Genomic DNA, 23,173 nt, shown 5'->3' on the forward strand with positions numbered 1-23,173 from the left:
ATACACACCTCTACCTTCCAACTCCACAAGGATTACTCCATGGGCCAGGCATGGTGGTTCATGCCTGTAATCCCAGCACTTTGGGAGACCCAGGTAAGTGGATGGTTTGAGGCCGAGAGTTCAAGACCAGCCTGGGCAACACAGTCGAATCCCATCTCTAAAACAAACAAAAAAAATTAGCTGAGTGTGGTGGCATCTGCCTGGAGTCTCAGCTACTCATGAGGCCAAGGCTGGAGGGATCACTGGAGCCCAGGAGATCAAGGCTGCAGTGAGCTATGATCTCGCCACAGCACTCCAGCCTGGGCAACAGAGCAAGACCCTGTCTTTAAACAAAACAAAACAAAAGAAGAATTATACCACAATTTCAACCCTGTAAACTGTTTGATTCCTACTTTCCTATCCATGGTCCCTCATTTTTGTTAAAACTTCACCTGAGGAAGTAAAGTGACAGAAAAATACCAAAAACAAAAAAAGGACAAAAAGACACAACCTATAAATTCTGGGATAATATTTTAGTACTGCTTTTAATGATGAGAACTAGATTGCAAATAAATAGCAAATATACTTCAAAATGAAAAGCAGAAGATATTTCTGCAGAAAAATAAAACAACACAACTTCAAAAAAAAAGTTTTCAAAATTGAAAATCACCGATAAGGGAGACCAGAAGAAGAAGTGCTTCATACCGAGCTGCTCTGGGTTGACAGTCACTGAATATTATATTCTTTTCCTATAAAGACTCACTATTGATATATGAACTAAGTCTAAAGTCATATCCAAAAGTCACAAAAGGATATGCCAAAAATCTATTTTAAATGCCTCATAATTTTTTTAACAAACCCTGTTATAATGCCTCATTAATTTTGAATTGCAGTTTTTGTCATTCTATTTAACCCCTGCTGAATAATCATGTTTTTATTCCCCTTTTTAAAAAACGAATCGAAATTACCCTGGATTAATATCAAATAATTTATATTCCTAAATATTATTTGGAAGGCAATAACTTTTTTAAAAGTGTGAAGAGTTAAAGACGTAAGGAAAGGCAAAGAAATAAATATAATTGAGGGTCAAGCACGGTGGCTCAAGCCTGTAATCCCAGCACTTTGGGAGGCCAAGGCGGGTGGATCACTTGAGGTCAGGAGTTTGAGACCAACCTGGCCAACATGGTGAAACCCCGTCTGTACTAAGTACAAAAATTAGGCCGGGCATGGTGGCTCACGCCTGTAATCCTAACACTTTGAGAGGCTGAGGTGAGCGAATCACCAGGTCAGGAGATCAGACCATCCTGGCCAACATGGTGAAAACTTGTCTCTACTAAAATACAAAAAAAAGGGCCGGGCACAGTGGCTCACGCCTGTAATCCTAGCACTTTGGGAGACCGAGGTGGGCGAATCACGAAGTCAGGAGAGAGAGAGAGAAAGAATTGGGGAGGAAATAATTGTTCCTCAAGAGAACAGACATGCAACTTTCCTGGGAAAACCACTCACATTTAAAGTAAATTCTAGCCTTTAGGACAAATGCGTGCAGCTCTGCATTTCTGTGTCTACCTTACCCCGTGTCTGAGGAGCATAACAAATGAAGCCACTTGTCCCTTATTAACACGAGTCTCTGATGTCAGTGGAAATAAGCCGTAAGGTTTGCAGGCCTCCCCCGCCCTCCGCCCTTCCTTTCTTTGGTTCACTCTCTTGGCTTCCTCCTCGGCTGTGGCAGTTCCAGGAGATGCGTCCAGCCACAACAAAGCTCTGAGGACCCGGGGAGCATTTCTTCCCAGGGCTATCACAAGTGAGAGAACACTTTCCAGAAACCTCCCAGGAAGGCTTCCCTTCACGTCTTGTTGGACAGAAGTGAGTCACAGTCTCGAACTAATTAGTGGTAAGAGGAAGAGAATGCCGGTGATATGCTGAGACATCAGGCGTTCGAGGACGGGGTGGACACGGGGTGGTGGGAGCAGCGCGGTGGGAGGGTCGCTTGGTGTGAACAGCTCCGCGGGAAGGGGCCGCTGCCTAAAGGAGAAGGACTCATACCAGGGAGGCGCAGTGCAGAGCACTTTTTATCTCCAGGCCCTTTACTCCCTTTTAAAATAAAAATAAGGATTCAAGTTTGCTACTTCAGCAAGCTATTATTTTGTTTGAGTTTCTGCATATCTCAAACAGATTAATTTGATATTTCTAGACCAATTTAGCACAGTTTACTATCATTAAGCTCACTCCCCCCAGATGGTGCATGTAGTAAGCTAGACCTTAGGAGCTAGCAGCTGTAACTATTTAAATTGGGCCTGCACATCTCTCCTTTGCTCAGTGCATAGAATGCCTACCAGCAGAGCTTTTCTTTCCTTTTCTTTTTTTTCTTTTTTCTGAGGTGGAATCTTGCTCTGTTGCCCAGGCCAAAGTGCAGTTGCAGGATCTCGGCTCACTGCAACCTCCACCTCCTGGGTTCAAGTGATTCTCCTGCCTCAGCCTCCCGAGTAGCTGGGACTACAGGTGTGCACCACCACAACCAGCTAATTTTTTGTACTTTTAGTAGAGACAGGGTTTTGCCTGTTGGCCAGGCTGATCTCAAACTCCTGACCTCAGGTGATTCACCCACCTTGGTCTCCCAAAGTGCTGGGATTATAGGCGTGAGCCACCATGCCTGGCCAAAGCAGCAGATCTTAAATAGATTTCTTTGGCTAGCTCCTCTCTCAGTGCCTGTGGGTCTCCCAGTGGGAAATGTCCTCCGTCCATGGCCTCTACATTTACATGGCCTAAGACGACCACTGAGGCACAGGAGATCCACCCTGGTTGGTCCTCATTTCTACCACGTCCAGTCCAAAACACATTTGACAATTTCTGAACCACATATTTACAAGGCATGCAAAATCAGTTATTGAACAAAGAAAACACATTTTTAAAAAGATGGAGTTCTTTGAAGATCCTATTTAATGTTTTCTGTAGAAATATTTTATCTCATACACAGCAAGAAAAAAACATGCTAATGGGGGCTGACGGCAACTGTTAGGCTATCAAGAGGCAGCTGTTTTTTAAATGGCTTCATCAAGCAACATCTGCTGATAGACCCCACACCTGTTACAACCAGCACATCCCCGCCACTGCCAGCTCTGGGTACACTCTGCCAAAAGTGATTTATCAAAGCAATTACAGATTACTGAAACAGCTGTGTTGGAAACCAAGGGCACCTTCGATCTTACAGACCTCACCGGCCGGGTGGTCGGCACTAAAGGCCCTATCTTTCTGCGTACAGCAGGTCTGAACAATGGAAATGATTTACATGGATATTTACAGAGGGTGTCATGTTCGAGGAAGTGTGGCAGTTCCCCTAAATGTGTGATAACAACATACCCGTGCTGTATGTTCAAGAAAAAAAAAATAAATATCACCTGTTCTTTGGATGAGTCACTGCTCTTTCAACTTGAAAGTTAAATTTAAAATCAAAGCTACAAGAGTGTATGCTTCCAGCCAAGTGCACCATCTAATGGAAAACAGCCAAAGGCCTGGCATTACTGCAAACTGTAAAACTGCATTCATAAAATATTAGTGTCTCCATTACAACAGTGAAGTACTCATTCCAGGACCCTTTACTTGAAGGACAGGAAACGGCAGGAAAATCATCCATTTTATATGAAAAGTGGCTCAAGTATTCTATTTTCCCTGCTCAGGAAGGCATCTGTGTCCCTGCAGCTCTCTTTCCTCCTGCCTCCAGCTGGCCTGCCACACTGCATCTGGGCTAGGCCTTTCCCACCCTCTGGGCATCTAGCACTCTTTTTATTCCCACCACTGGGACCCTTTTATCTTCTTTCCACTGCAAGGCTCCTTCCCTGGGGAAGCCAGACCCAAATGAGCTGTAATTCCCAATCTACTGCCTCCGCAATAAAGACATGATTGGAGCTCTCTGAAATACACTTTCTTTTCAGCGTCTCCATATGACTGAGAAATAGAAAACTCAATCTAAAAAGAGGTCACAATGCTCAATAAATGACAGCTGTAAGTACCCTATCACAACTCACACAGGTCTATTGACAGATCTCAGTTCTTTCAGGAAGATTCTAGTGATATTGGAGATGAGGAAAGCATCTCTCAAAAACTGAGGAAGCAGATCCCCCAAGCGGGCATTTCTGACCGCAGAACTCAGTCTTCTGCCTCCTGGGTGAGATGACAGAGCACAGTTTCATGCTAATGGCCTACATCTCACCCCCAAAACAAAGATTCTCAATGGGAGGATGACCATCAGCTCAGAATCACTGGAGGAGCTTTTAGGAAAGGCTATACTCCTATCCTCACCCCATGCCCAGAGACTCTATTTTGGCCCTGGCATGCCTGTGGTCAGTAAGTCCAACAAGAGACACTGTGTGGACTGTCCCGGAATTTTGAGGGTCATTTTCATTAAAGACACATGGTGGTCTCTGGGAGTGGGAAAAGAGGAGGCAGGTCAGAGAGACCTACTCTCCTCCAAGTTATAGCTGCAAAACAAAGGACGGTCAATATGCAGACATGACCCTCACCCAAGTTTGTGCTGAAGAAAATAGCTAACATTTTTTGAGCAGTTCTATATATCAGGTACTATCTTAAACTCTTTGCATGTTTCAATTCAATTAGCACAAACCCTTTGAGGAAACTGGTACTATTATTAATATTATCCCTGTTTTATACACAAAGAAGTAGAGGCACAGATATTAAGTAATTTGTTCAACACCATGGAACTCACAGAGCAGGTGAGTAGCAGAGCTGGGATTGAACCCAGGCATCTGGCTCTGGGGGCAACGCTTTAGCAACACTGCACTGCAATGCACAGTCTTGAAGAAGAGAATCCATCCTTTACTGAAAGAAGACCGTCTCTCAAGTTTAGGAAGAATATTCAAAAATAAGTGAAGTACATGATGATGATTCCATGATTACTGAGTGATGGTTAAGAGCACCAGAAATGTTTTAAACATGTTCACTCAAAAAGTAAAAGGGAAATTCATGCATCTCTTATTTACTCAGAAAATATTTACTGAACACTTACTTTGTTTGTGATGCTATATCCTGCTGAGTATTAAGAGATGAACAGGATACAGACTATGTCCTTATGGGCTCATATTCTAGCAAAGATGTAAGAACAAGCAAGTATCAGAGCATATGCAAGCTATTACTTGTTTTGCACCCTATTTGAGAAACTTTTAGGAATTTAAGCATTCTATCTGGTGTGTAATTCTTTAATTTTTTTAAACCACTATCAAAATAAGTATGCTCTATTTGTTCCTTCATATCTCTCCAGGTCTCCAGGCTCAGGAAAGCCTCTGTAAACATTTCTGTGCTCTGACCCACAGCTTGCCTTCACATGCAACAAGCTGGATTGGCAGAGATGGCTCCAAAACGAGATACTAAAACTTAGCCACTCATAAAAAGCTATCCTGTTGATAACTCGCATTAAAAATGTTGCTGAGGATAATAATCAATATTTTGAACAACAAAATCCAGAAGGAGTAGAATAAACCAAATACTTGGATAAAAAAATTATATTCATGTATTTCTGTCAGAGTGCTGGTATCTATACAGAGCTTCTTTGGGTTCTGTGTCTGATGATATTCAACAAGTAACAAAGAAAACAGGTCAAAATTCATCATAATATTTTATATTTCTCCCTCTGAAAAGATGTGTAACTATCAATGTCAATGACCTACATACTGCAAGCTAAGATTACAGAGGTAAAAAAATTGCTTAACTGGATCCTCAAAATAAAGTCTCAACAGGACAGGCGTGGTGGCTCACACCTGTAATCCCAGCACTTTGGGAGGCTGAAGCAGGCAGATCACTTGAGGTCAGGAGTTCAAAACCAGCCTAGCCAACATGGCAAAACCCTGTCTCTACTAAAAAAATAAAAATAAAAAAAAAAATAAAGAAAGAAAACTTAGCCAGGCGTGCTGGCGGGTACCTATAATCCCAGCTACTCGGGAGGCTGAGACACGAGAATCACTTGAACCTGGCAGTGTGGAGGCTGCAGTGAGCCAAGATTGGGCCACTGTACTCCAGCCTGGACAACAGAGCGAGACTCCATCTCAAAAAAAAAAAAAAAAGTATCAACAAATTTGAAACAAGTGTATTTAAAATAAGTCTAAAAAAAACGAGACTCTGACTGATTTATAGAGTGATTTTTGCCATTAAAAATGGGTATTAAACCAAAAAAAAAAATGTAATGGAAGCTATAGCTTATGAGATTCTATAATTCTTCATGGAATCATATTTTTTTTCACTCTTTAAGAGAAACTGAAATAATGCCATTACAGGTGTTTAGTGTGTCTTTTGCAAACAGTGACCTATGTGTTCATCTCAAAAATCGTTTCTCTTGACTTGGCCTCTTACTGTTCTCTTCTCAGAGAAGGATAAACTCTATTTAGAGAAGTTTTCTTAAGTGGCCATTAAAATTCACCCATCCTCGCCAGGAATGGTGGACTAAGTAGTTTGAAATAGACTCCTCACTGTGAGCCCTCAGAAAAGCTGGACAAGATGCAAACAAACAAACAAGCCCCAGCGATTTGCAGACGTTGCCCAGCGACTAAGTCAGTGAGTCATGGGAGAAGAAACCCGTGGAAGAAGAGGTGAACCGGCGTCAGAAGCCCACACTCCCTGGGGACAGCCAGCCTTGCAGAGGCAGAACCCCAGCTCCACATCATCTCAGTCCCTGCTAGGAAGATAAAGACAAACTAACCAGGCATATTAGATACGGAACATACGATTGAAAACAACAGATAAGAAAAACAGAAATTAAGCGGAGCCAGAAAAGACAGTTATTTCAAAAGAAATATGCATAATATGTTCAAATAAATAAAAGACAGGATTAATAATTTTGGCAGAGAACTGGAGACGGTTTTTAAAAATCAAACAGAGGGCACGAAGGCTCCCACCTGTAATCCCAGTACTCTGGAAGGCCGAGGTAGGAGGATTGCTGGAGACCAGGATTTGAGAACAGCCTGGTCAACGTGGGGAGACCCCATCTCTACAAAAAATAATTTAAAAAAATAAAATGGAATAACAAGGACTGAAAAAAAATACATGTTAAAACTCAATATGTGGATTTAGCATCAGAATAGACTTACAGAGGGTCAGAAGTGAAATGGAAAATAAATCAGTAGAAGATATCCAGAATGAAATAAGGAGATACAAGAGGAAAGAAATAGAAGAAAATCATGAGACATGGGCTATAGAAGCAAAGGATAACACACGGGATTGCATTCCCAGCAATGGAGGTGTGAGGAAACAGGCAGAAGAAATCACAGCAGAGAAGTTTCCAGAACAGATTAGACAGGAAGGCCTGTGACTCCCAAGTAAGCAAACAACAAAAACAATACTCTGGTACACCAATCACAGTGAACCTACAGAAAACCAAAGATGAGAACAGCCTAACCCCAGAGCCTGTGGCCGCAGCCGACTTCAGCATCTCTCTTCTCGCGGTTCCACATCCATGCCCGGGCCACACCAAGGCCATGCTGCTCTTCACACAGGCTCCAGGCTTTCCCACCTTTCTCACCTTCGTACCTTCTACCCTGCACCTTCGCAATACTCAGAACTCACGACTGACAGTGCTCATCGACTGACAGTCCTGTCTGCAGGGGTGCCCAGATCGTATATTACCTGCAAGTGCTACTTCAAATTTAAAACTAAAAAGAAAATAAAGTCATTAGGGCCACGAGACACACCTGAGTTTCAAATCATTTTCCTCACTACGGAAATAGCATGTAGCCTGGCTCACGTGAAAACATAAAAATGTCAGGCCCAGACCTTACCATTCTCCATTCCAGTAGAGGCATTGCTTCAGTCATTAGCTGGTGAAGGATATTTCCTGTAAACTTTCCTTTTTTCAACATTAATATTCAATTACAAGATTTTTTTTCTTTAGGAAATAGAAACAATTTTGTGCTTAATAGAATCTAATACTTTAATATATCCTTATACATAAAAATATGTGGCATGCGCCTGTAGTCCCAGCTACTCAGGAGGCTGAGGCAGGAGAATTGCTTGAACCCGGGAGGCAGAGGTTGCAGCGAACCGACATTGTGCCATTGCACTCCAGCCTGGGTGACAGAGCGAGACTCCATCTCAAAAAAAAAAAAAAAAAAAAAAAAAGAGGCCATGTTAAGTTCCAATTTCAGTTTAACACAGATTATCATTCAATCCTTTCACAATTCCACTGTATACTTTTAAAATCAGGAAACTAAATTTTAGTGTTTCTGTTGACTCATTACAGCATATCAACATAAACTTCTCTCCCCATGCTCATATCAAAAGATCTCAAACTACTGGGAAGTTGTATATTTAAAATTTAATGTTGCTGGCTGGGCACTGTGGCTCAAACCTGTAATTCCAGCACTTTGGGAGGGCCAAGGAGGGCAGATCACTTGAGGTCAGGAGTTTGAGACCAGCCTAGTCAACATGGTGAAACCCCATCTCTACAAAAAACTTAAAAAACTAGCCAGGCGTGCTGGCGGGTGCCTGTTGTCCCAGCTACTCAGGAGGCTGGGGCAGGAGAATCACTGAAATTCAGGAGGTGGAGGTTGCAGTGAGCCGAGATCACGCCAGTACACTCCAGCCTGGGCGACAGAGTGATACTATGTCTCAAAAAAATAAAATAAAATAAATTTAGTGTTACCTTTTAAAAATTTGTATTGTTCTTCCTTCTAACCTGTGAAATAATAAACGATGGTCCTTCATCTATATTGCTATCTAAATTTGTGCCCCTAAAAAACTCACTCAACCTTTAAGCAAACAAATCAGGACTTTTTTTTTTTGAGATGGAGTCTCACTCTGTTGCCCAGGCTGAGTGCAATGGCGTGATCTCAGCTCACTGCGAGCTCCACCTCCCGGGTTCACACCATTCCCCTGCCTCAGCGTCCCAAGTAGCTGGGACTACAGGCACCTGCCACCACGCCTGGCTAATTTTTTGTATTTTTAGTAGAGATGGAGTTTCACCCTGTTAACCAGGATGGTCTTGATCTCCTGACCTAGTGATCTGCCCGCCTCGGCCTCCCAAAGTGCTGGGATTACAGGTGTGAGCCACCATATCCAGCCCACAAATCAGGACTTTAAGCCTTTGTCTTTAATTTTAGAGTCTAAAAACGAAACAAGTTTACATGAGAGGTGTTTAGAAACAAATGAAACTTCTTCTAGGATAAATCACTTGTTTAAATTCTGCTAAAGTCCCAAGGCAGTAGTTTCCAAACTTTGCTTTGCATTAGAATCACCTCAGGAGTTTAAAAAAATCCTAGTGGCCAGGGTACACCCCGTATTAATGACACCAGCATGTCTGGGATTGGGGCCAGGCGGCCATGTACCTTACAGATCCCCAGCTGAGTCCAATGAGCAGCCCAGTCAGGAAGCACTACCCTAGGGCATTAGGAGTTTTTGATTCATTCAAGCAAAGGCTGTGTGGTGAACTGTAATAAGGAATGGATTAGGAAGAAAATCCTGTGAAAGAGGGGAAACCTAGGTCTTGTTCCTTCTGCTATTGGCGAGATGCAATACAGAAGGTGGATTATTTGCTCTCACTAGGTGTTCATCTCCTCCATGTTAAGGACGGGGTGCTGCACTGGGCTGGGGAGCTGCTGGCCAGGAGGGTCTCAAGTGGGGCCAGAGAATATGTATTTATTTATTTTTGAGACAGAGTCTCACTCTGTCGCCCAGGCTGGAGTGCAGTGGCATGATCTCAACTCCATTGCAACCTCCCCTTCCTGGGTTCAGGTGATTCTCCCACCTCAGCCTCCTGAGCAGCTGGAATTACAGGTGCCCACCACCAGGCCTGGCCAATTTTTGTGTTTTTTGTAGAGACGGGATTTTGCCATGTTGGCTAGGCTGGTCTCGAATTCCTGACCTCAAGTGATCCGCCCACCCCAGAGTGCTGAGATTATAGGCATGAGCCACCATGCCCGGCCCAGAAAATCTGCATTTAAAACCTGCTTTGAGTGATTCTTCACACAGAACCAGAAGTGGTGGATCCCTTTCAGAAATGACATTCTAAATTATGAGGGCAAAGTTTATTAATACGCTTAAAATATTTTTAAAAGAAGACTTAAATTTGAGCAAGTTAGGCAGTTCAATCTATGAAAATATTTTAGTTCCTGAGCACAGCAGTTGAAGGCAGATATGGAAGTGTGTATTTGTAATTTTGTATTTTGCCTCCCTCTCTGAGCACTCATTCTTTTTTCATTACTCAAGACAATAACACCACCTTATATTCATGGAGCAATTACTATTTGATCTACAGAAGAACGCCAGAAGGTCAAACGGGTACCCATCTCCCATTCATATGCCATTTACGGTGAGATGCCTCATAAGGAAGAAGGGGCCACGCTCCCGCCCAGGATGCCTGTCCCTAACCCAGTGCTTCCACAGACCAAGCCCATCAGGTCCAGGGCTATCCCAGGCACAGGGCAGCAATACCACTCATCTGAAATAGTAACTTCCATTGTGGGCAAATGAGAAAGTCAAACCTCGTGCCTTTTGATCAAACAGGACGGAGTATTTTTATGGTGAGTAACAAGTAACTCAACACTCAATGTTTACTGAGCACTTAAAAAAAAAATGCCAGACATGGTACAACGTAGAGTACCAATAGAGAAGAGAGGTACCACCGCTTCCCTGGGCAGACACTGGCAGAGGGTAAAGGGCACAAAGCAGAGCTGTGGACCAGCTGCCATGGGACGCATCGGCAGGAGAGGTACGGGAACGGTAGTAGATGCAGAGGAAATTGATTCTTTCTTTCTTTCTTTCCAAAGGAACTAGGTCAAGTGGCTATGCAGCAGTAGGAAGACGACTGAGAAACAGGGATGCAAAACACAAACTCAGCCACGGTGTCGCCAGCATTCTAGGAAGGGCCCCACCCCTGGGAGGCAGCACGCTGAGCAGGTCCCGCAGGCTGCCGTGGAGTCAGAGTGCGCAACGCCATCGTAGAGCAGGTGCCTTGGTGTTGCCACGCCGCAAATATGTTACGGGACCCCAACAGTCTCTCTCTCTCTCTCTCTCTCTCTCTCTACACATCTGTTGCTTTACCTAAAATAGGATTCCTTTCAATTTTTTTGCTCCACTTTTTTTCTGAGACAAACCAGAAAGCACGAGTACAGAAATCTAAGTTTCTATAAGTTACAGCCAACTTTCATGAAATCTGTGTAATTTTAAATGTCTTTTAACCATTGCCAAGAAAAGAAGCAAAGGAGTCAGCTTTCTCTTCCGCAGGTCAAATGCAGCCGCCCATCTGTTCAAGCCTGAGTATCAGGACCTGGAAGCCCCATGTAGACCTATCTACTCTGTCATTCTTTTCATCTGTTGCTTTTCAATCGGTATGGTTTTTCCCTACCATTTTGAATTCAGGTTTCACTACATTATACTTCCTTGGCCTCATAAAAATGAGGCACAAGGTATAATATAGAATGGTTAATTTTAAATTTAAGCAACGCAAGTAGATATTGAATGATCAAAAACTTCAAAATCCTCGTTATATTACTCATGTAAGAGGATAAGGGGAGTTTTTTAGAGGAAGAGCAAGGTTTTAAAGCCAAAACCACAAAGGAAAGGGTCTACCTGAGTGTTAGTATATAAACCCTTCACTCTGATGGCTTGAGGTCAAGCCTTGGTTAGTTCAAAAGTGAATGAATGTTTGGATTCTTTACCTCCTACCTAGTAAATATTTATTCCAATTATAAAATGGCAAGAAACACTAGCACAACCAACATTCTCTGCTTGAGAAAAGCTACAGGCATTTTTACAAGAAATGCATTAGCAAAGTGATATGAGAAAGTTTGGTCTATCCATAATAACTCTGTCCGGAATGCAACCAACGCTTTCAGTTTCATATTCTGAGTTTTCCAGCATTTACCCATAATCAATTTTTTAAAATAAAAGACAAGTCAGATAGACTAGTTTATGTTTCATTGACCCAGAGAAGAACATTATGATGTATCAGCATTTGAAAGTTTAAAATAATATTTTTACACACTGACCTTTTTGCCTTTCCCACTTTTCTTCAGTTCCTCATGAGGTTTGATGAGGTCCTTAAAGCTGTCACATGAGCCATCTAAAACATCACGCCTTGTTGGTCTATTTTTAACACCTAAAACCCAAGTGGATTAAAGATTAGTTAGAACTTTACATGGACTAAATACTACTTAAGCAAAACAAAAATCACATTTATGCATAATGGAAACAGGAAGTTATAGGCCTTTTAAATAAATTGTATATGTCTTCTTTTTGAGATCTATCTAGAACTTTCAGTTTATTACATTCCAGTAGCCTATGCAATTCACTTAACTCAGTGGTCAGTAACAATCAGGTTACAATGTTCTACAGCATCAACTCTGTCCATTTGATAATGCAAGAAAATGTATACCCACACCTTACGTACTCTTCAAACTTCAATTCTTAGATTTTAAAATAATGACAAAGAACAGCTCTTCAGAGTAGGCAGTTCCATATTAGAGGCAATAATTAATTTAAGTTTTGGGGTCAGTTTGAGATTTTCTAGAAATTAGTCTTCAGTACAGAGCTTCAGGCTTCAAACTACAAATGATGGATGATTTTACTCCCCCCAAGTTTCCACCTTAGACCAGCGTCTTGCCATGAAGACACACAAACCAAAACGATACTCATTCAAGTGAAATATGGTTTCCTTAGATGCTAACCTGTGTAGACCTAAATAACCCACAACAAAATGTGAAATGTGTACTTTGATTTGACTCATCTACTGCCTCAGAGGGTGCTTCTTACTCTCACCCTTCCTGCTCCTTCAAACAGTTTGCCTACTTTATGACTTAGATGGGATTTTGAAGGAGGAGCTACCATGGACCATAACATGGTCTCAATGGTATAAATGCAAACTTTGATGCAAAAGTTATGTAGCAGCCTAGCGGGTACTAGAACCTGCTAGTCAGGTGATAGCTAAACTGCATTGTTGATTACCTAATGATTAACAAATAGCTAATGATCTACCCACTGGAGATGCAAAATGCACAAGATATAGTCCCACTCTTAGGGAGCTCACAACCCAATAGACAATGTAGACATAGACGAATAAATATAATGCAAGGTGAAATTAACATCAGTGCCCTCAGAAATTAAAAATCATATAACATGAGAAAGACTTCTTTGCAGATAAAATTCTATAAAGCCAGCTATAACTAAGTTTGGAGACTCTAAGGTAAAAACTGTCACTCTTTTCAAAAACAGGGTCCTATCTAAGTGAAAAAGGATGCAGAATAAAAATGTTAATACTTTCCTGAATTCAAGCTAGTTGTTATTTGCAGCCTGGGCCCTGGACAGATTTTAAGGTCCAGTTCTAAACCACAAACCTACCAACCTACACTCTTTGCCATAATCCCTAATACTGAATCCCCTGGAGACTCAAACCAGTCACATCCTGACTGATCCCGTACCTCCTCAGGTATCCTTTATGGTTGACTTGCACTGACTTTTCTCCCAGGCCCACTTTATCCCCTAGGGTAGAATATGAATGCAATCTTTTTCATTTTTAAGATTAAAAATAATTATAATTATATCTACTATGCACTTATTTTTCTTTTTAAATAATAATATTTACTTGAAGCATGAGTGTGTCAAAATCAGAAAAGCAGTGGACTAGAGATATAATTTGGGATACAGTGCTGTTATTGAAACATGAATAAATTTGCAGCTTCCCAGTGTAGTCAATTAAAGTTTTATAACAGCCACTTGCCTCAGTTCTTGCCGAACAACAAAACAGGCTGTAAAGCATTTTATAAACATAAAGTTCTAGGAAATGCAACATGATCTTTAAAAACTTAAGACAGACTGATATTGTTAACAACATGTTTTCACAATTTCACAAATCCTGCAGTCAAAAAATAATCTAAGTAAATGATTTATTAATTGGTTATTGAAAACATTTCATAAACTCTGCCACAGTAATTTGCCAGTGTGTTTTAACAATGACCTCAGTAAACCCAAAGCAGTTGAGAGTGCAAATTACTTCTGAAAACATGGACTCAATTTTTGGCTGGAAGTCTGCAAACAAACACCTACTCTCCTCTTCCTGACTCTCCCACTTCTTGGATGACTCTTTTCGTGTATGCTCCTAAGTGTGGTTTTTTTCATGGGTTGTCATCAGCTCCCTTCTCACTCCCCAAGGTGATTTCATCACTTCCCATAAACTCATCCATTACTGAAGAGACCTAATTCTCTGTACCTTGTCCAGACCTCCCAGCTGAGGTACGGCTGGATATATCCAACTACCTAATGGACATCTATTTTGAATGTCTCCAAGAAATTCCAACTAACATGCACCCTTTAGCTGCTCTTCCTCCAACACACCCCAGTTGGATGAATGTCTTCTTCGGCTGGGGCTACCACAACAAAATACCACAGGTTGGGTGGCCTGAAGGCCGAGATCAGGGTGCCCCCATGGTCGGGTTCTGGTGAAGGCTCTCTTTCTGGCTTTAAGGAAGCTATCTTCTTGCTGTCTTCACATGGCATAGCGAGAGGAAGCCAGTTCTCTGGTGTCTTTTTATAATGGTCCTAATCCCATCATGAAGCTCCTACCTTTAAGACCTCATCTAAACCTAATAACCTAATTATCTCCCAAAGATCGCCCTCTCCAAATGTTATCCCATTGAGGGTTAGAGCTTCAATAAATAAATGTGGGGGTCAGAGGACACAATTCGGTCCACAGTATTTCCCTGTGAAAGCATGTATCTTCCTCTCTCATTTTCCTCCCAACCTCATTACACACACAATTCATTGACTTCGTTTTCACAAAATGATCATATACAGAAATGAATCTGACAGCCCCCACATTTTCATCTTTCAGTTATCTGAAATTTCACCATTTGGAAATTAGTTTGGATTAATAATACCAACAAAATGCAAACACATCAATGAAAGCTAGTAAATGGTCACTCATTCACCTCTCAGTGTGAATTAGTTAAATCACAACCTTCAGCTACTCAACAGAGATAAGCAAGATTAAGGAAAAGTATTGATACTCAGGGAAGAGAGAAGAAAATGTCTAATATGATCACTTTGGAGCCAGAACCAGGCCAAGACAGTATAAGGACACAGGTAACTTAAATACTAGGAAAGGGAGAGATGAAGAAGTGGACATTGAAAAGACTATAGGAGAAACTTGGCTCGTGTCTAATTTTGTCTAGAGCTAAAGCTGAAGAAATAACTCTTATTTTTAACATTTATTTTCCTCTACATCCTACTTCCAAGATACAGAATTAAGACCAACAATGCTAATACTAATAATACATTTAAACAATTAGTATTTACTCATACAAGGCACTATGCAAGAGTCAAGGGTTGAAAAGGCTTCTGAAGGCTGAATAATCCATAATTTGAACATGTAAAAATATACACTTAACATTATCCAATAAGAAATTTCTTCTAAGCTTCAAAAATTTGAATATGAAATTATTTAACAATGTAGTATGCAAAATATTAAGACTGGAAAGAACCTTAAAAGACACCTAGGAAAAATTCCTTTCCAGAGATACCTTTGGGATATATGCAAGTTGTACGGGTTCTACACAAGTAAAACCCCACTAACAAGAGACTGTACTCATACTCGTCTATTAGAATATCAAATTCACTTTGTTCACTCTGAAAACGACAGAAACAACACTCTTCAATAGATAATGTGGAATTTTATCCTTTGTAATCATTGTAGAGATCATTACAATATCAATTTTATGTGTGTAAATTTGTTTTAATTCCCACGGAAAGTAAGTGCTCCGACTTTTGAATTTCCTGATACTTGTGTGTAAAGTATCTTGACTGTACCTTCCCTACTTAGCTAAGTTCTTTAAAGCAAGGGGATAGAGCTTTCAATTAACCTAACCTCTCACTGTTTATACATTGGACATAGTAGATACGGAGTAAACATCTGATAAAAAATGAATATGTAAATGAATGAATGAATCAACCAAACAGTTAAATGGTCAATAGCCTTCTGTTAAGACTGACTAACCCAAACCAAGTTGCTAGGATTGCTTAATTTTGCAGCCCCAGTGAGTTGGGCTGGCAGATGATGGGACAGGGGGTTCTTAATACACTTGTGAGTTATTTGAATAGTCAAAAGTGCAACAATTTAATGTACTTAATGAATATATGTATATCTATTTATTTGCTACAATAGTAATTCACAGTTTCTCTGGAATGCTCAGAATTTGCAAAATATATTATACCACAGGCTGGGCACAGTGGCTCACAACTGTAATCCCAGCACTTTGGGAGGCAGAGGCGGACAGATTGCATGAGCTCAGAAGTTGGAGACCAGCCTGGGGAACGTAGCCAGGTGTGGTAGCCTGCATCTGTAGTCCCAGCTACTCAGGATGCTGAGGTGGGAAGATCGCTTGAGAACAGTAAGTTGAGGCTGCAGTGAGCTGCGATCATGTCACTGCACTCCAGTTTGGGTGACAGAGTGAGACCCTATCTCAAAACAACAAAAAAAAAACTCCAACTCCTATAAATCCTCCAGACCAATATTAGATGCTTTGTTAAAAGCCAAAATGGATGACAAAAATGAGTGGTCATCAGTGACATCATCAGGTTGTTAATCAGCATAATGGATGTGAGAAATAGTTTCTTGTTGGTTAAATTCATGGATTCATGGATTCAAGAACACTTAAATATTGCAGGGGACCCAATACCCACACACAACGGAGCATAAACATCTCGTATGAGTTGTGGCTTGTATCCCTGGGGGTGGTATCCAAGGCAAACCTTTCAGATAAGGTATGGATACTCCACTAAAGGACAGAGAACTCGGCCTTTAGCATATTGGTCACTTTTGTGGACCACTTCCTAACTGCTTGCCAATAAATGTTTAATAAATGTCTTTCTGAGACTTGCCTTCAACAAGATCAGGTAGATAGATGGTAGAAGAGTAGTTAACTATCATCAACCTCCAACGACTTCTGACTATTATCGATGAACAAGACCCTGGTAGTTGGACATGACCAAATTGCTCAGATTAGCTCACAACACATGTGTACAAGGTGCTGACATGTAAAAATCCATCAACACAACAAAGAAGAAAATCTATCAAACCCATGGATAAGTGGGGTGTGGGAAGGACTTTTCTGCTTTTGCTAGTGAACACACAGCACCTATGGGACCACTGTGTTTCCTTCATTAGTGAAAAGTAATTAGGTGCCAAGCTGTGCACTAGTTCAGGATGACCAATCGGCTTTATCTACTTGACAATTCAAACTGACTTCCGGTGGTTGAAGAGCTATGATTGGCAGTGCCAAGGGGCAGGTGGGACACATTTCCACAAATAAGCAACAACAATTCTCTCTTGTGCTGTCAAAGGTTAAAACAAGAAGTGGGATCTCCATTTCCATGCAAACTGTCTGCTGTCTGTGGACATATTTCCTAAGCCCAAACTTTAGCAGGCTGAGGCTGCAGTGAGCTGTGATCATGTCACTGCACTCCAGTTTGGCTGACAGAGTGAGACCCTATCTCAAAACAACAACAGACTGAGTGCAAGAGCAAAGGGAATTTCCTTTTTTTTTTTTTTGAGACATAGTTTCACTCTTGTTGCCCGGGCTGGAGTGCAGTGGCGCGATCTCGGCTCACCGCAACCTCCATCTCCCGGGTTCAAGTGATTCTGCTGCCTCAGCCTCCCAAGTAGCTGAGATTACAGGCATGTGCCACCATGCCCAGCTAATTTTGTAATTTTAGTAGAAATGGGGTTTAACTATGTTGATCAGGTTGGTCTTGAACTCCTGACAAGTGATCCACCCACCTCGGCCTCCCAAAGTGCTGGGATTACAGGTGTGAGCCACCATGCCTGGCCGGAATTTCTTATTTCAAAACCCATTTGACTGCACAATTGAGGAGCTTCAACCTATTTTTCAATTGCAAGTGATAAATCTGCAATATAAGGACATGCTAAGAGGCAGGCACCGAGAGAAGAATCTAAGAGAATTCCATCAGTGTTTTCCAGGCTATGAAGATCCTCAATGCAAATTATCTACTTGTGGACTGACATCGAATCAGCAGTATCTAGATGTCTGTGGGAAAAAGCATTTTCAAAAGTGAAATACATAAAATCTATCTTATTACATATCAGCCTTAATAAACATTTGCAATCAATGTTAATGTGAACACTCAGTCTGAACTCCAATTAAATGAAATGTTGTAATTCCCCCCCACAAATTATTTTTTTTCTCAATAGACCTGTATTACAAAAAAATTGTATTTGAGTTTCATCAATAAAAATTTTGTAGAAAATGTCTTTTTCTCATTATGTAATCATCTACATGAGTACCCACATACCTCGATTTGGTCTCTTTGCCCACAAAGCCTAACGAACTTACTATCTGATCTGTTACAAAAAAATTGTGCTGACCTTACATATAGACTGTATTAAAAAATGAAGGTTTACTGGTACCAATATGTAAATATATGACATATTGCTTTTGTAAAAAGCAATTTTTAAGGCAATATAATTCTATGTATGCAAAAAATTATCTTAAAATACCTATTTGCATTTGTATGCTTGTAGACACACACACACACACAAGAAATGTGTGGAAGGAAATATTAAACTGTGGGACAGTGACTGCTTTGTGCAGACAAACGCTCCAACCCAGTCTGTTCTCCAGTGTCCAGGGTTACATTTAAAACCTAAGTCAGATTTGGTTGCTCCCCTGTTCCAAAGCCCCAATGGCTTCTCACCACACTTCAAAACAAAACAGTTGCCCACCTTGTCAGACACTGAAGGTCCCAAAGCTCTGGCTCCTACCCCTCTCCAATCTCCTTCCTCCAGTTCAGGAAGTCCTTGCTGTACTGGCTTCCCTGTCGTTCCTGCAAGCATTTGTCTCCATCAGGACATTTGTTCCTGCTGTTACCTCCAGCTGAAACATGGATTTTGAGAGTCACAGGCTCCCTCTCCCTCCCCAGGCCTGTGATCGGATGTCTCCTTCTCAGGGAAGCCTTCATTTGTCACCTTATCTATCCAATGCACTATTGTTTTTCTTTTAATCATTAACTGCTTGCTGACACTGTTACACACTTATTTACTATTTGTCTTCCTCTATGAGGGTGCACACTGCTTCATTCTCTGCTATGTCCCCACAAACTTGAAGAACACCTGAGACACAACGGGTCCACGACTTTCATTAGTTAGGAAGTGAACTAACGAAAAGAGGCAAGTGAGGAGATGGAAATTCTAATCTTCTTAGCAATCTTTGTTACAATGGGAATGTATCTGTGTACTGTTTATAAAATTAGAGAATAAAAAAGTAAAACAGGAAAGAATTAATGATTTTAAAGATTTTAGAAAACAAAATTGTTGGCCGGGTGCAGTGGCTCACGCCTGTAATCCCAACACTTTGGGAAGCCGAGGTGGGTAGATCACGAGTTCAGGAGTTCAAGACCAGCATGGCCAAGATGTGAAACCCTGTCTCTACTAAAAATACAAGAAAATCAGCTGGGCATGGTGACGGGTGCCTGTAATCCCAGCTACTCGGGAGGCTGAGGCAGAGAATTGCTTACACTTGGAAGGCGGAGGTTGCAGTGAGCCAAAATCGTGCCACCGCACTCCAACCTGGGCAACAGAGCAAGACTACGTCTCAAAAAACAAAAACAAAAACAAACCAAAATTGTTTCTCCCTCAGTTCCCATTCTACTAATGTACTGAAGCTCTTTGTAACTTGTTTTTGAAACCTTTTTTACACACTATCTTAGATATTGACAAAGGCAACAAGTAAAAGTGAACTGAAAACAGAAATGGAAAAAAGCCCTTTATTTCGACATTAAAGATTTGGAGGTACAGTTTGCTGTACAGAAGTTTTCACTCCTCCACAATTTCACCAGGTATAGAGTGTGCATCCTTGACATTGAAACTGAAGGCCTTATGGTTTCATCTTGTAAGGCAGATTCCCAAAGAGAATTGGTTTACCTGAGTCCCAGGGGGCTGACAATGGACAGTTTAAAACATTGATGACTCTTTATTACTATAAAAGAAAAGGGTTAGATTTAGGCTAGCCAACATGTAAGCCTTTTTATGTCCTAGAACCCAATGACTTCCCATCTCTCTGTAATGGCATGAAGTAAGGCAGATGACTCTAGAAGATCCTCTTAACGCTAGGGCACACAGTTGCACCAGGGCCCTGTCTGGACACTCCTGCCTGATGGCCTGCACCACTGAGCGAAAAAACCTCTCCATCTCCACCAGGGTGCCATGGGTCAACCAGTGCTGGCCCCTCATCCCCTTCTACTTACCCCCACCGCCGGAGGCTGTCGACGCAGGGGGCAGTGTTCTAGAACATAAAACACACCTGCTTCTGAGGACTAGCACACTCCCGACAACATGGGGATTTTAGGCCATGCCATACTGTTTGCTACCAGCTTTTTGCCACTTAATTAACATTTGCATGTCATTATTATTCAAAAGCTTAAAAAATACACAAGATGAAAACTGGAAAGAAGGAGAATGTAAACTTCAGAACGGGATATTCTTAACTACCAAAAGAATTTTACACATCTATTGTTTTATATTAACTTTTGAGTCAACATTTTAAAATAAATATTTTGAAAACACATACTAAGGCTAATGGAACATAAAATACAGTTTCTTGTCAAATTTAATATATGTTCAGAAAACCAAGATATAAATAGCAGGCTAAAAATACACAAAAGTATTTTCATCCTTTTTGTGAAACAATTTTGGGGAGTGTATACTCAAGGAAAAGGTATGTAACACATCTGTGATGATTTCAAACCCTGCTGTGACTTCTCCACCTTCAAAGACGCAGTTAACACATTTGTAGAGCAGAGAAATCACGCAGAGTGAATGCGTTCTTACTCAAATTTTAACCTAATCTTTAGGTAAAGACAGTCAAAGTTTAAGATTTCTTCAATTTCGGTTGCTGGAACCTATTTGTGCTTGTAACTGTGAAGTGCAAAATTTTTTTATTGTTGTGACTTTTGCTACAATGATATAGTTTATTATTATAGTTACAATTAAATTATGAATAGGAATAAATCTTTTCAAGTGATGCTTCAAGCAAAATAAGTACAAGTCAAACAAGGCCTGTTACAAATGAGCAAAAATGTTTTAAAAATGTTTCTTCATAGTTAACACTGACCAAAGTTTCTTCAAAAATCAATATTGATAATGGATTTCTAAATGTACTTTTTCATACTTCCTCTTTGATACAATCGATGGCTTAAGCTACCTTAATTTCTTTCTTTAAATAGCCTCACTATTAAGAACCTAGGTTTTAAAAAACCCTTTATTGTACGCATCTTTACACACGCTGCAGCGCAAGACTCCAACGGAACAAAGAAAAAGACTTCACTCCCCTCAGTTATTCATACTACAAACTACTTATCCTTTTGACCTATAAGAAGGAAAAGTCTTGGAGAAATAGATTCATAACAGACTTGATCAATAAGTCTAGAAGTTCCACAGGACAGCAAGTCATCTATCTATTCCTAAAGAGTTTATCATTGGAATGATCAAATGCATATTCTTTAAGTAAAAACTGGGGAAATAATTTAAGTTATGAAAAAGTTGTGATAAATTTAAAATATGGATGCACTGTTACATGTTTATTTAGCAAAGATGACTTGGAAAAGGAGATTCACATACTTCCACTGTATCCTCCAGGTAAGTTTTCCTTTTCTTCTGCAGACCTCTCCACGTTACAGTCAACTACAGAACGTGGCTCATGTTCACTCGGGGCTTCGCCTTCAGAGGAGTTTGATATTTTGGAAGTGGTACCTTTGTCCTGTGTGCTTTTCAGACCAACCGCTTCTTTCACTTCTTCAAGGATTCCTTCGAAAGGAGTTAAATCACCATCATGTCCTTTGGGAAGAGCAGGGTCCTCAATGGTGTAAGAAAAGCCATTGCCCTCTGGCCATGCGTCTTCTTTCTGCTGAGGCCCAGCCTGTCTACAATACCTTAAGGTTTCTTCAGGGGCAGAGGATTCCTCAGAAGTCACGCAACTGAAAGTTGCACAGCCTTCTCCACTTGCAGTTTTCTGAGGACTGCAGATGGTTTTTGCTGTGAAACTGGTAATGTCAACTGTTCTGGGTTTTTTACCAACGCAGGAAAAATCAGACATTTCAAATATGCTTGTTCTCTCCTTCTTAGAAAGACTTCTGCAGCTGAACTGAGCAGGGTTTGATGGCAGCTGAGATTCGGGAGGAAGATTCTCTGAATTCCTTTCCTTAAGATTATCAGGTGAAAAATAGTCATCATATGAAGACTCCCCACAGCCAAGAGCCTCGAGTGCAGGTCCCGCCATGCACTGCAGGCTGCCTTCTGACCTACACAGCTGCAGCCTCGGCATGATAGATCTCCTGATGCTCCTCTTTCTCTTGCATTTTTCCTTTGGAGGTGAATGGAAGCCATATGATACTCTTTTTCTCTTTACTGAGGAACTCCTGGGTCTTGAATGTATCAAAAGGTGGCCTTTTGTTGAAGACAATGTAGGAGACAAACGATACTTCTCTTCAAACGTCTCCTGAGACATACCTGCAGCCTGCTTTTGGTCAGGGGTGACTATTTTACCCACAATATTTCTTTGCAAGTTTATTTCTTCCTTTGAAAGATTACTCAGAAATTTCTGAGGACTTGATTTATCAAGGTGAGCGAAAGATGGTGATAAATGAGTATTATTTGTTTTCAATACAAGTGAAGAAATACACATATCACTTTTAGTGTCATTAATGGATCCTCCCAACTTCCTTTCCTGATTTCCACATTCTGAGTTTCCACAAAGATCATCAAAAGACGAGTGTAAGCCACCAGCAATGGATTCATCTGGAAAACATTAACAGAGAGCTAACTTTTAAAAGTGGTTTAAATTATTCTAAATTCAATTTTCAGTTGACCAATAAAACATTACTTTTAAAGTACAGCTATTAGTTAAGAAGACTATTAACCACATTTGGGTTCTTCTCATTTCCATTTAAGAGTACGTTTTAGGCCAGTATTTTTAACTAGAAAACCTGGGCTTTGATGAGTGTATAGGATAGTGGTGGGGATAGAGAAGAGGGGTAACAAACTTCTAAAAATTTCAGGCAAATTTCCATATGCATGTGCACATTTTCCCGGAAGAGCTTCCATAGTTTGTCGCTAAATTTTCCAGGAGATCAATAATTCTAAAACCTAAGAATGACTGCTGTAAGGTCTAGGGAAAGTTCTAGTCTTGTGTGAAAC

General features: G+C 40.9%; 1 protein-coding gene across 5 annotated transcripts in view; it reads right to left on the reverse strand.

Moving 5' to 3' along the window:
* Positions 1–23,173, reverse strand: part of LOC105464174 (microcephalin 1) — a 243,977-nt gene that overhangs the window by 183,971 nt on the left and 36,833 nt on the right. For all 5 annotated transcript variants that reach the window (XM_011711841.2, XM_011711840.3, XM_071068667.1 and 2 more), the window contains exons 8-9: positions 21,599–22,774; positions 11,964–12,073 (exon numbers count right to left, since the gene is read on the reverse strand). In XM_011711841.2, coding sequence (XP_011710143.1) covers positions 11,964–12,073; positions 21,599–22,774 — 1,286 coding nt within the window. The remainder of the gene's footprint in view (positions 1–11,963; positions 12,074–21,598; positions 22,775–23,173) is intronic.

Source organism: Macaca nemestrina, chromosome 8 (assembly GCF_043159975.1).
Source record: "Macaca nemestrina isolate mMacNem1 chromosome 8, mMacNem.hap1, whole genome shotgun sequence".
Lineage (NCBI taxonomy): Eukaryota > Metazoa > Chordata > Mammalia > Primates > Cercopithecidae > Macaca > Macaca nemestrina.